We start from the raw sequence: 14,101 nt of genomic DNA, 5'->3' as shown, positions 1-14,101 counted from the left end.
GCATAAATTGTAAACAGATGTTCTCAGGGAAATGTACGAGCGAAATGTGGCAAAAGTTCAGGGTATATTTACATGGAGTTCTGCATAGGTACGTTCCAATGAGACAGGGAAAGGATGGAAGGGTACAGGAACCATGGTGTACAAAGGCTGTTGTAAATCTAGTCAAGAAGAAAAGAAGAGCTTACGAAAGGTTCAAAAACTAGGTAATGATAAAGATCTCGAGGATTATAAGGCTAGCAGGAAGGAATTTAAGAATTAAATTAGGAGAGCCAGAAGGGGCCATGAGAAGGCTTTGGCGGACAGGATTAAGGAATACCCCAAGTCATTCTACAAGCATGCGAAGAGCAAGAGGATAAAACATGAGAAAATAGGACCAATCAAATATGACAGTGGAAAAGTGTGTATGGAGCCAGAGGAGAATGCGGAGATACTTAATAAATACTTTGCTTCAGTATTGACTATGGAGAAGGATCTTGGCAATTGTAGGGATGACTTACAGTGGACTGAAAAACTTGACCATATAGATATTAAGAAAGAGGATGTGCAGGAGCTTTTGGAAAGCATCAAGTTGGATAAGTTACCAGGACCAGTTGAGATGTACCCCAGGCTACTGTGGGAGATGAGGGAGGAGGTTGCTGAGCCTCTGGCAATGATCTTTGCATCATCAATGGGGACAGGAGAGGTTCCGGAGGATTGGAGGGTTGCGGATGTTCAAGAAAGGGAGTAGAGACAGCCCAGGAAGTTATAGACCAGTGAGTCTTACTTCAGTGGTTGGTCAGTTGATGGAAAAGATTCAAAGAGGCAGGATTTATGAACATTTGGAGAGGCCTAATATGATTAGGAATAGTCAGCATGGCTTCGTCAAAGGCAGGTCATGCCTTATGTGCTTGACCGAAGTCTTTGAGGATGTGACCAAACACATCAATGAAGGTAGAGCAGTAGATGTAGTGTATATGGATTTCAGCAAGGCATTTGATAAGGTATCCCATGCAAGGCTTATTGAGAAAGTAAGGAGGCATAGGATCCAAGGGGACATTGTTCGTGGATCCAGATCTAGCTTGCCCACAGAAGGCAAAGAGTGGTTGTAGACCAGGGGTCCTTTGCGCATCACGGACCAGTTTAATATTGACGATATTCTTGCAGACCAGCCGACGGGGGGGGGGGGGGTTCAAGTTCAACAGTGCATGACAGGGAATAAGGAAAGGTGCAGCTGACACATATCGTTTCATATCGCCGAATCATATCGTTTCCACGCGGCCCAATGGTCGGGGACCACTGTTGTAGACGAGTCATTTTCTGCATGAAGGTCGATAATCAGTGGTGTGTATGACCTGGATGAGGAAGTGGAGGGATGGGTTAGTAAATTTGCTGATGACACAAAGGATGGGGGTGTTGTGGATAGTGTGGAGGGCTGTCAGAGGTTATAGGACATCGATAGGATGCAAAATTGGGCTGAGAAGTGGCAGTTGGAGTTCAACCCAGATAAGTGTGAAGTGGTTCATTTTGGTAGGTCAAATATGATGGCAGAATATAGTGCTAATGGTAAAAGTCTTGGCAGTGTGGAGATTCAGAGGGATCTTGGGGTCCAAGTTCATAGGGCACTCAAAGCTGCTGCGCAGGTTGACTCTGTAGTTAAGAAGGCAAACGGTGCATTGGCCTTCATCAATCGTGGGATTGAGTTTAGGAGCCAAGAGGTAATGTTGCAGCTAGATAAAACCTGGTCAGGCCCCACTTGGACTACTGTGCTCAGTTCTGGTTGCCTCACTACAGGAAGGATGTGGAAACGATAGAAAAGGGAGCAGAGGAGATTTACAAGGATGTTGCTTGGATTGGGGAGCATGCCTTATGAGAACAGGTTGAGTGAACTCAGTCTTTTCTCCTTGGAGCAGCGGAGGATGAGAGGTGACATGACAGAGGTGTATAAGATGATGAGAGGCATTGATCGTGTGGATAATCAGAGGCTTTTCCCCAGGGCTGAAATGGCTAATATGAGAGGGCACAGTTTTAAGATGCTTGGACGTAGGTACAGAGGAGATGTCAGGGCAAGTTTTTTCTGCAGAGAGTGGTGAGTTCATGGAATGGGCTGCTGGCGACGGTGATGGAAGCAGATAAGGTGGGGTCTTTTAAGAAACTCCTGGATAGGTACATGGAGCTTAAAAAAATAGAGGGCTATGGGTAACCCTAGGTAATTTCTACATGTTCAGCACAGCTTTATGGGCCAAAGGGCCTGGATTGTGCTGTAGGTTTTCTATGTTTCTATGTAAACACAAAATTCTCTGCAGATGCTGGGGTCAAAGCAACACTCACAACACGCTGGAGGAACTCAGCAGGTCGAGCAGCATCCGTGGAAACTATCAGTCAACGTTTCCGGCCGGAACCCTTCGTTGCTATGTTTCTATGTAATATTTCTGGGATACCTTGCACAAACAGCCCTCCTGAGATGCCCTCCACAGCATCTCAATTGGGTCAAGCTCTGGACTTTCTTTTTGGCCATTCCAAAATTTGAATTTTTTTCTTTTTAAACCATTCTGTTGATTTAATTTTGTGTTTCAGATCATTGTCTTATTGCACAATGCAACTTTTATTAAGCTTCAGGTGATGGACTGCTCCCCCGACATTCTGCTGTAAAAATGTCTTGATACAATTTGAATTCATTGTTCCCTCAACGATTGCAAGCTGTCCAGGTCCGGAGGCAGCAAAACAGCCCCAAACCATGATGCTCCTTCCACCATGCTTCACAGTTGGGATGAAATTTTTGGTGTTGGTGTGCAGTGCCCTTTTTTTTTTCCAAACATAGCAGTGTGCATTTCTGCCAAAAAGTTCAACTTATGATGTACATCTGTCCGCAGAACATTGTCTCAAGCGTTTGGAATGTTCAGGTGGTCTTTTGCAAACTTGAGATGTATAGCAAAGTTTTTTGGGAGAGCAGTGGTTTCCTCTGTAGTGTCCTTCCATGAACACCATTCTTGTTCAGTGTTTTTCTTACAGTGAACGCATGAACAGAGACCAGCAAGTTCCAGAGATATCCACAGGTCTTTTGCTGTTATCCTTGGGTTCTTTTTCACCTCCTTCAACATTGCATGTTGTGTTGTGCTCTTGGTGTGATCTTTGAAGGACACCCATTCCTTGGGAGAGCAGCAACAGTACTGAGTTTCCTCCATTGACCTTACTGTGGACTGATGAACACTCAGATTTTTAGAAAGGCTATTTTAGCCTTTTTCCAGCGACATGCATCTCTATAATTCTTCTTCTAGAGTCCTCTGAAAGTTGTTTTGGTCGAGGCATGGTGCACACAAACAGATATCTCTTGAGAAGAGCAAGCTTTGTCAGTAACCTGACTTTGTGTGTCTTTTTTTTATACAGCAGGGCACCTCTATGACCCACACTTCCAATCTCATCTCATTGATTGGAACACCCGACTCCAAATAGCTTTTGTAGAAGGCATTACCCAAGAGGCTCACGTACTTTATTTAAACCTAGACTGTGATTGATTTTGGCCCAAAACGTCGACTGTACTTTTTTCCCAAGGTGCTGTCTGGCCTGCTGAGCTCCTCCAGCATTCTGTGTGTGTTGCTGTGATTGTTTGAATGGTGTATATTGTATTGACGAGAAGTACAATTGTTTGTGTTTTTAGTTTAGGCAGATTGTGTTTGTCTATTATTGTGACTTAGATGACGATCAGACCTCATTTTATGAATAATTAATACAGAAAACCAGGCAATTGTAAAGGGTCCACAAATGTTTTCTTGCAACTGTATCTATCTTCAGACCTTCCAGCTTCCCAAGCACCTTCTCCCTTGTAACAACTTCACTCACCTCTGCCCTCTGACACTCTTGACCACCCAGCACACTGCTAGTGTCTTCCACAGTAAATACTTGTTTGTCCTCCGTTGCTACCTCTCCAGCATAATTTTCCAGTGATCTGATATTTGCTCCAGCCTCTCTTTTGCACTTTATATACTGAAAAAACTCTTGGTGTCCTCTATGATATTATTGGCTACCTTACCTTCATATTTCATCTTTTCTCTCCTTATGGCTTTTTTAGTTGCCTTCTGTTGGTTTTTAGAAGTATCCCAGTCCTCTTAACTTCCCACTAATTTTGCTCTGTTATGTGCCCTCTCTTTTGCTTTTATGTTGGTTTTGACTTCCTTTATCAGCCAAGGTTGCATCAAGGTTGCACTAAGGTTGCATCAAGGTGAGTCCACGATACCCTGAAGTGGGAAGGTGAACAGCCAGAGGTCGTGGTACATATTGGTAGGAAAAGGGATAAGGACCTAAAAACAGAATACAGGGAGTTAGGAAGGAAGTTGAAAAGCAGGACCTCAGAGATAGTAATCTTGGGATTACTGCCTGTGCCACATGACATAGAAACATAGAAAACCCACAACACAATACAGACCTTGTAGCCCACAATGCTGTGGCAAACATGTACTTTCTTTAGAAATTACCTAGGGTTACCCATAGCCCTCTATATTTCTAAGCACCATGTACCTATTTAAGAGACTCTTAAAAGACGCTACCGTATATGCCTCCACTACCATCGTCGGCAGCCCATTCCACACACTCACCACTTTCTGCGTAAAAACTTACCTCTGACATCTCCTCTGTACCTACTTCCAAGCACCTTAAAACTGTGCCACACACATCAAAGTTACTGGTGAACGCAGCAGGCCAGGCAGCATCTCTAGGAAGAGGTACAGTCGACGTTTCAGGCCGAGACCCTTCGTCAAGACTCACTAACTCGTTAAAACTGTGCCATTTCAGCCCTGGCGAAAAACCTCTGACTATCCACACGATCAATGCCTCTCATCATCTTATATACCTCTATTCGGTCACCTCTCATCCTCCGTCGCTCCAAGGAGAAAAGGCCAAGTCCACTTAACCTATTCTCATAAGGCATGCTCCCCAATCCAGGCAACATCCTTGTAAATCTCCTCTGCACCCTTTCTATGGCTTCCACATCCTTCCTGTAGTGAGGTAACCAGTACTGAGCGCAGTACTCCAAGTGGGGTCTGACCAGGGTCCTATACAGGTATCCCCCGCTATCCGAAGGTAGAGCATTCCTATGAAACCGTGGCTGACAAGGGAAATTAGGGACAGTATCAATTCCAAAGAAGAAACATACAAATTAGCCAGAAAAAGCGGCACACCTGAGCATGGGGAGAAATTCAGAGTCCAGCAGAGGAGGACAAAGGGCTTAATTAGGAAAGGGAAAAAAGATTATGAGAGAAAGCTGGCAGGGTACATAAAAACTGATTGTAAAAACTTTTATAGATATGTGAAAAGAAAAAGATTGGTTAAGACAAATGTAGGTCCCTTACAGTCAGAAACAGGTGAATTGATCATGGGGAACAAGGACATGGTAGACCAATTGAATAACTACTTTGCAAACAACAGGAATTCTGCAGATGCTGGAAATTCAAGCAACACACATCAAAGTTGCTGGTGAACGCAGCAGACCAGGCAGCATCTATAGGAAGAGGCACAGTCGACGTTTCAGGCCGAGACCCTTCGTCAGGACTAACTGAAGGAAGAGTGAGTAAGGGATTTGAAAGCTGGAGGGGGAGGGGGAGATGCAAAATGATAGGAGAAGACAGGAGGGGGAGGGATGGAGCCGAGAGCTGGACAGGTGATAGGCAGAAGGGGATACGAGAGGATCATGGGACAGGAGGTCCGGGAAGAAAGACGGGGGGGGGGTGACCCAGAGGATGGGCAAGAGGTATACTCAGAGGGACAGAGGGAGAAAAAGGAGGGTGAGAGAAAGAATGTGTGCATAAAAAAGAGTAACAGATGGGGTACGAGGGGGAGGTGGGGCCCAGCGGAAGCCAGAGAAGTCAATGTTCATGCCATCAGGTTGGAGGCTACCCATACGGAATATAAGGTGTTGTTCCTCCAACCTGAGTGTGGCTTCATCTCTACAGTAGAGGAGGCCGTGGACAGACATGTCAGAATGGGAATGGGATGTGGAACCAAAATGTGTGGCCACTGGGAGATCCTGCCCTCTCTGGTGGACAGAACACAGATGCCCAGCAAAGCGGTCTCCCAGTCTGCGTCAGGTCCCACCAACATACAAAAGGCCACATCGGGAGCACCGGACGCAGCATATCACCCCAGTCGACTCACAGGTGAAGTGATGCCTCACCTGGAAGGACGGTTTGGGGCCCTGAATGGTGGGCCTGAATGAATAACTACTTTGGTTCTGTCTTCACTAAGGAGGACATAAATAATCTTCCGGAAATAGTAGGGGACCGAGGGTCCAGTGAGATGGAGGAACTGAGGGAAATACATGTTAGTGGGAGGAGAAGGCAGCGGCGCGCCTGCGTGTGCGCAGCCCTCCGGTGAAAAATGATATCGTATCTGTTAAATAAGGGCCGTGGACAATTCTGATTTCATGGAAATTGGACATGAAAGCACAGAGGAACATCTGGAGAAATTTCTGAAACGCCCGTTCGCTGCTGTCGTTACTGTGTGGTCGGGAATCTCTCGGAGGGTAGGCCTCAAAATCCCCGGCCTTGCCTGCTTTTGGCGACCGAGAAGGAGGTCGAATCGTTCAGACAGAGATGATGCTCAGTACTCGGTGTCGGAGAGCTGATCAGAGCTCGAAGTTTTCGAATGACTCAAGAGTCGGATTGTGGTCGGCATGGTAGGGAGATTTTTTCTTCCTTCTCCCGTCTGCATGAGATGTGGGACATTTGAGAAACTTTGAACTTTACTGCGCTCACGGACTTCTTCATCAAGTTATGGTATTGTTACACTGTTTGTAACTATATGTTATAATTATGTGGTTTTGGCAGTTTTTTCAGTCTTGGTTTGTCCTGTGTTTTGTGATATCACACCGGAGGAAATAATGTATCATTTCTTAATGCATGCATTACTAAATGACAATAAAAGAGGACTATGTGCCTTCATAATCATAATAGGGAAGTGGTGTTCGGTAAATTGAAGGGATTAAAGGCAGATAAATCCCCAGGGCCAGATGGTCTGCATCCCAGAGTGCTTAAGGAAGTAGCCCAGAAAATAGTGGACGCATTAGTGCTAATTTTTCAAAACTCTTTAGATTCTGGACTAGTTCCTGAGGATTGGAGGGTGGCTAATGTAACTCCGCTTTTTAAAAAAGGAGGGAGAGAGAAACCAGGGAATTATAGACCAGTTAGCCTGACATCGGTGGTGGGGAAAATGCGAGAGCCAGTTATCAAAGGTGTGATAACAGCACATTTGGAAAGTGGTGAAATCATGGAACAATGTCAGCATGGATTTGTGAAAGGAAAATCACGTCTGATGAATCTCATAGAATTTTTTGAGGATGTAACTAGTAGAGTGGATAGGGGAGAACCAGTGGATGTGGTATATTTGGATTTTCAAAAGGCTTTTGACAAGGTCCCACACAGGAGTTAGTGTGCAAACTTAAAGCACACGATATTGGAGGTATGGTATTGATGTGGACAGAGAATTGACAGGAAGCAAAGAGTGGGAATAAACGGGACCTTTTCAGAATGGCAGGCAGTGAGTAGTGGGGTACCGCAAGCCTCAGTGCTGGGACCCCAGTTGTTTACAATATATATTAATAACTTAGATCAGGGAATTAAATGCAGCATCTCCAAGTTTGCGGATGAGACGAAGCTGGGCGGCAGTGTTAGCTGTGAGGAGGATGCTAAGAGGATGCAGGGTGACTTGGATAGGTTAGGTGAGTGGGTAAATTCATGGCAGATGCAATTTAATGTGGATAAATGTGAGGTTATCCACTTTGGGGGCAAGAACACGAGAACAGATTATCTGAATGGTGGCCAATTAGGAAAAGGGGAGGTGCAACGAGTCCTGGGTGTCATTGTACACCAGTCATTGAAAGTGGGCATGCAGGTACAGCAGGCGGTGAAAAAGGCAAATGGTATGCTGGCATTCATAGCAAGAGGATTCGAGTACAGGAGCAGGGAGGTTCTACTGCAGTTGTACAAGGCCTTGGTGAGACCACACCTGGAGCATTGTGTGCAGTTTTGGTCCCCTAATCTGAGGAAAAACATTCTTGCCACAAAGAAGGTTCACCAGATTGATTCCTGGGATGGCAGGACTTTCATATGATGAAAGACTAGATTGACTAGGCTTATACTCTCTGGAATTTAGAAGATTGAGGGGGGATCTTATTGAAACTTATAAAATTCTAAAGGGATTGGACAGGCGAGATGCAGGAAGGTTGTTCCTGATGTTGGAGAAGTCCAGAACGAGGGGTCACAGTTTACGGATAAAGGGGAAGCCTTTTAGGACCAAAATGAGGAAAAACTTCTTCACACAGAGAGTGGTGAATCTGTGGAAACAGTTGAGGCCAGTTCATTGGCTATATTTAAGAGGGAGTTAGGTATGGCCCTTGTGGCTAAAGGGATCAAGGGGTATGGAGAGAAGGCAGGTACAGGGTACTGAGTTGGATGATCATACTGAATGGTGGTGCAGGCTCGAAGGGCCGAATGGCTTACTCCTGCACCTATTTTCTATGTAAGCTGAAATGGCGTAAAACGAAGAAGCAATTACCATTAATTTATATGGGAAAAATTTTTAAGTGTTCCCAGACCCAAAAAATAACCTACCAAATCATACCAAATAGCACATAAAACCTACAACACTAACATACAGTAAAAGCAGAAATATGATAAATACACAGCCTATATAAAGTAGAAATAGTGTATGTACAGTGTAGGTTCACTTAACAGAATCAGGAAGATTTAGCCAAAACCAATTTGTAGGAAAAAAAATCAGCAAGTACACGCATTCGCACACACCTGCCTGCGCAAGACTTCATGGTCATGGTAGTCTTTCTCAAGGTAAACACGAGTTTAAAGCGGGCGTCTTTTTTCGTAAAAGCAAAAATCCTCTTTCGGTTAGCAAAAACAGGTACTAACGTAGGTTTTTTATAAAAGCAAAGTGGCGTAAAGCAAATGTTTGTAAAACGGGGGACACCTGCGTATGAGTATTTGGATAGACATGGACTAATTAGAGATAGTCAGCATGGCTTCATGCATGGTATGTTGGGTCGAAACAACCTTACAGAGTTTTTCGAGGAAGCTACCAGGAAAATTGATGAAGACAAGGCAATGGATGTTGTCTACATGGGCTTTAGCAAGGCATTTGACAAGGTCCTGCATGGGAGGTTATTCAAAAAGGTTCAGTCGCTCGGCATTCAAGCTGGGAAATTCAATTAGACATTGGCTTTGTGGCAGAAGCCAGAAATTGGTAGTAGATGATTGCCTCTGACTATACAGTGAGGAAGACTATCAGAACATGCAGTGCAATCTGGACCAGCTTGAAAAATGCCATATGAAATTTAATGCAAATAGGTGTGAGGTGTTGCACTTAGGTAGGTCCAACCAGAGGTTTTACACAGTGAACAGTAGGGCACTGGGGCATGTTGTAGGACAAAGGAATCAGGGATTACAGTTCATAATTTATCAGAAGTGGCGTCACAAGGAGACTGGGTGAGAAGAAAACTTTTGGCACATTGGCCTTCATAAATCAGAGTATTGATTACTGGAGATAGGATGTTATACAATCGGGTCTTCTCAGAGACTCCTGGATCGGTATATGGAGCTTAGAAAAATAGAGAGATACGGGTAACCTCAGGTAATTTCCAAGTAAGTACATGTTTGGCACAGCATTGTGGGCCAAAGGGCCTGTATTGTGCTGCAGGTTTTCTATTTTTCTATGTTATGTTGTTGTATATCACATTGGTGAGGCTTAATTTGAAGTATTGTGTGTAGTTTGGTCACCTAGACGATAGATGTAAATGACGTTGAAATTGTACAGAGAACACTTACAAGAATGTTGCCGGGATATAAGGAATGATTGAATAGGTTAGGACTTTGTTCCTTAGAACGTAAAGATTGAGAGATTTGATAGAGATACACAAAATTATGAGAGGTATAGATAGAATAAATGGAAGCAGGCTACCACCCTCCCGGATATTCCCCACCTCACAGACACTCCGCACCGACACTGCACATTCCCCCACCACCCGCCTGCATACTAAACACCTCACACTCCAATCTCACAGACACTCCCCAGACACCGACCTCCCCACCCAACGCTCACCCACCAAACATGCTGGGGCTCCGACAAGTGGTGGAAGCGGCTGAGCAGCGACAGCGCGGTGACCAACATCAGCAGCAAATGGCGATGGCCGTGGCCGTCGCCGTCACCCCTTATTCCCTTGGCCGGTTCCACCGAGGCTCGTTTGCAACCCAAGCCTTCCAACAGCCTTTCTGCAACCCTCAATGCAGTAAAATCCCGGGAATACTTCGCTTGCCTGCAGGACATCTCGCCACGGATTGAGCAGGAAGCACAGGCCGCGTCTCCCGTGGCAACAGATAGCGCGCATGCGCGGCACTACCCGGGTGCTTTGGATACCATGGAGTGGAATAAGTTGTGCTTATGCGAACAGTGAGCAAATTAGCCTTCTTGAACGCGTCATTCGAGAGTCAGTATCACGCAGCCCTGCTATTTTGATCCAGGGTTGCCAGATTGAAATTTTAATTTAAAGCCAGAGAAATTCCACTGTTTCCCCGACACTCACATCACAACAAAAACTCCAGATCCAGGTCATTACTCTCCTCTTCACTGGAATCAGTGGAACGTACGGCCGATGTGAAGTTTTTTTTAGCATTTCTGGAGATGCAGTGAAGTCTTTACAACATTTGCTTGAAAGCAATAGTTCTGTCCTGATTCTCACAATAGCATCAGGAAGATTCAGCTGCATTCCCTTTCTTGCCTTATTTTTAATGGAGGATACAAGAGAAAATAACCTCTCAACGACAGCATTGCTGACAGGGGTTATTAGGCAAGTAAGGGCAAAGGTGGCGACCTCTTTAAATGCCTGTTGCTGAAGTACACCAAGCCAAAACTCTTCAGTGTCTGTCGGGAGTCCATCTTTCTTAAATGGAGCTGCTTCTTTCCAATCCACAAAAGGCATTTTTCTCTATTCTTCTTCAGTAGTGCTGACATTGTTTCCTGCAAGGTGTATAAAGGGTAACTCGGAAAACATGGGCCTTGAAGCTTGGTTTAAAATTATCACAGGGCTCAATTTTGATAAACTTTCAAATGTATCTCTCACCGACGGAAGTCCACATGTAACTTGACTCAGAGCTTCTTCCAGCAAAGACATACATCTTTCTTTGACATTTTTTATTTCCAGATGGGCCTCAGCACTATTGTTCTGCTGTAGGAACTTATTACATGATGTTAAGAATTTGATACCAAAATCCAACATCATTAATATTTTTTTTTCTGTTTTTTCGCATCATACAGTCTGTTCTGAAGACTCTTCTGGTGTAAGAATATTTGTTGCTACAATTCATGAGGATCAACTTTGGTTTGCTGGAAAAGGCTGTTCAGTCTTTCAAATTCCTGCACAACAGGTCGGTGTTGCAAACTTTAGGAGTCTTGCTTTGAATTTTGTATCAAGCTTTGATTGGGCTAGTTCAGCAGAAGTGAAATAAGCCTTTAGCTCTTCCCAGTTCATCAAAATATTAAACATGACCTTTCCACGCACAAGCCACGAAATAGATGAAGGCTTTATAAAGGGGAGGGGGGCAGTTCAAGTTAGCTCAAATTCTATAGCTGTGTTCATCACTCAAAACAATTCTTTGTATGCTTCTTGTCTTAATTCACTATGGCGGGAGAGGCTTTGAGGAAAGAGAAGCAGAATAAACGGTGTAAAGACAGGAAGGTAGAAGGGCTGAAATGTGTGTACCTCAATGCAAGAAGCATCAGGAACAAAGGTGATGAACTGAGAGCTTGGATACATACATGGAATTATAATGTAGTGGCCACTTACAGAGAGGCACCAGGGCAGGAATGGATTCTCAATATTCCTGGATTTCAGTGCTTTAAAAGGGATAGAGAGGACAGAAAAAGGGGAGGAGGGGTGGCATTACTGGTCAGGGATACTATTACAGCTACAGAAAGGGTGGGTAATGTAGCAGGATCCTCTTTGGAGTCAGTATGGGTGGAAGTCAGGAACAGGAAGGGAGCAGTTACTCTATTGGGGGTATTCTATAGGCCCCCTGGTAGCAACAGAGATAGAGAGGACCAGATTGGGAGGCAGATTTTCAAAAGGTGCAAAAATAACAGGGTTGTTATCATGGGTGACTTTAACTTCCCTAATATTGATTGGCACCTGATTGGTTCCAAGGGTTTAGATGGGGCAGAGTTTGTTAAGTATGTCCAGGATGGATTCCTATCACTGTATGTGGACAGGCCAACTAGGGTGAATGCCATACTAGATCTAGTACTAGGTAATGAACCGGGTCAGGTCACAGATCTCTCAGTGGGTGAGCATCTGGGGGACAGTGACCACCTCTCCCTGGCCTTTAGCATTATCATGGAAAAGGATAGAATCAGAGAGGACAGGAAAACTTTTAATTGGGAAAGGCCAAATTATGAGGCTATAAGGCTAGAACTTGCGGGTGTGAATTCCGATGGTGTTTCTGCAGGCAATTTTACTAATGGACATGTAGTCGATGTTTAGTGATCTCTTGCAGGATGTTAGGAATAAATTTGTCCCGGTGAGGAAGATAAAGAATGGTAGGGTGAAGGAACCATGGGTGACAAGTGTGGTGGAAAATCCAGTCAGGTGGAAGAAGGCAGCATACATGAGGTTTAGGAAGCAAGGATCAGATGGGTCTATCGAGGAATATAGGGAAGCAAGAAAGGAGCTTAAGAAGGGGCTGAGAAGAGCAAGAAGGGGGCATGAGAAGACCTTGGCAATCAGGGTAAAGGAGAACCCCAAGGCATTCTTCAATTATGTGAAGAAAAAAAGGATGACAGGAATGAAGGTAGGACCGTTTAGAGATAAAGGTGGGAAGATGTGCCTGGAGGCTGTGGAAGTGAGCGAGGTCCTCAATGAATACTTTTCTTCGGTATTCACCAATGAGAGGGAACTTGATGATGGTGAGGACAATATGAGTCAGGTTGATGTTCTAGAGCATGTTGATATTTAGGGAGAGAAGGTGTTGGAGTTGTTAAAATACATTAGGATGGATAAGTCCCCAGGGCCTGACAGAATATTCCCGAGGCTGCTCCACGAGGCGAGGGAAGAGATTGCTGAGCCTCTGGCTAGGATCTTTATATCCTCGTTGTCCACGGGAATGGTACCAGAGGATTGGAGGGAGGCGAATGTTGTCCCCTTGTTCAATAAAGGTAGTAGGGATAGTCCGGGTAATTATAGACCAGAGGGCTGTTAGAAAAGATTCTTAGAGATAGAATCTCTAGGCATTTAGAGAATCATGGTCTGATCAGGGACAGTCAGCATGGCTTTGTGAAGGGCAGATCGTGTCTAACAATCCTGATAGAGTTCTTTGAGGAGGTGACCGGGCATATAGAGGAGGGTAGTGCAGTGGATGTGATCTATATGGATTTTAGTAAGGCATTTGACAAGGTTCCACACAGTAGGCTTATTCAGAAAGTCAGAAGGCACGGGATCCAGAGAAGTTTGGCCAAGTGAATTCAGAATTGGCTTGCCTGCAGAAGGCAGAGGGTGGTGGTGGAGGGAGTACATTCAGATTGGAGGGTTGTGACTAGTGGTGTCCCACAAGGATCTGTTCTGGGACCTCTACTTTTCATGATTTTTATTAACAACCTGGATGTGGGGGTAGAAGGATGGGTTGGCGAGTTTGCAGACAACACAAAGGTTGGTGGTGTTGTAGATAGTGTTGAGGATTGTCAAAGATTGCAGAGAGACATTGATAGGGTGCAGAAGTGGGCTGAGAAGTGGCAGATGGAGTTCAACCCGGAGAAGTGTGAGGTGGTACACTTTGGAAGGACAAACTCCAAGGCAGAGTACAAAGTAAATGGCAGGATGCTTGGTAGTGTGGAGGAGCAGAGGGATCTGGGGGTACATGTCCACAGATCCCTGAAAGTTGCCTCACAGGTGGATAGGGTACTTAAGAGAGCTTATTGGGTGTTAGCTTTCATAAGTCGAGGGATAGAGTTTAAGAGTCGCAATATAATGATGCAGCTCCATAAAACTCTGGTTAGGCCACACTTGGAGTACTGTGTCCAGTTCTGGTCACCTCACTATAGGAAGGATGTGGAAGCATTGGAAATGGTACAGAGGAGATTT

The 14,101-nt window shown here is 44.8% G+C and overlaps 1 protein-coding gene across 7 annotated transcripts in view; it reads right to left on the bottom strand.

Annotated features, from left to right (window-relative positions):
* Positions 1-10,332, bottom strand: part of pomt2 (protein-O-mannosyltransferase 2) — a 231,480-nt gene extending 221,148 nt beyond the window's left edge. For 5 of the 7 annotated variants that reach the window (XM_063042712.1, XM_063042721.1, XM_063042693.1 and 2 more), the window contains exon 1: positions 10,079-10,332. In XM_063042712.1, the coding sequence (XP_062898782.1) occupies positions 10,079-10,299 (221 nt within the window). In that variant the 5' untranslated portion in view covers positions 10,300-10,332. The remainder of the gene's footprint in view (positions 1-10,078) is intronic. The other 2 variants (XM_063042731.1, XM_063042749.1) reach the window with 1 other exon arrangement.
* Between the last annotated feature and the right edge of the window lie 3,769 nt (positions 10,333-14,101).

This window comes from Mobula hypostoma, chromosome 1 (assembly GCF_963921235.1).
Source record: "Mobula hypostoma chromosome 1, sMobHyp1.1, whole genome shotgun sequence".
Lineage (NCBI taxonomy): Eukaryota > Metazoa > Chordata > Chondrichthyes > Myliobatiformes > Myliobatidae > Mobula > Mobula hypostoma.
This window is presented reverse-complemented; position numbering and strand designations above follow the sequence as displayed.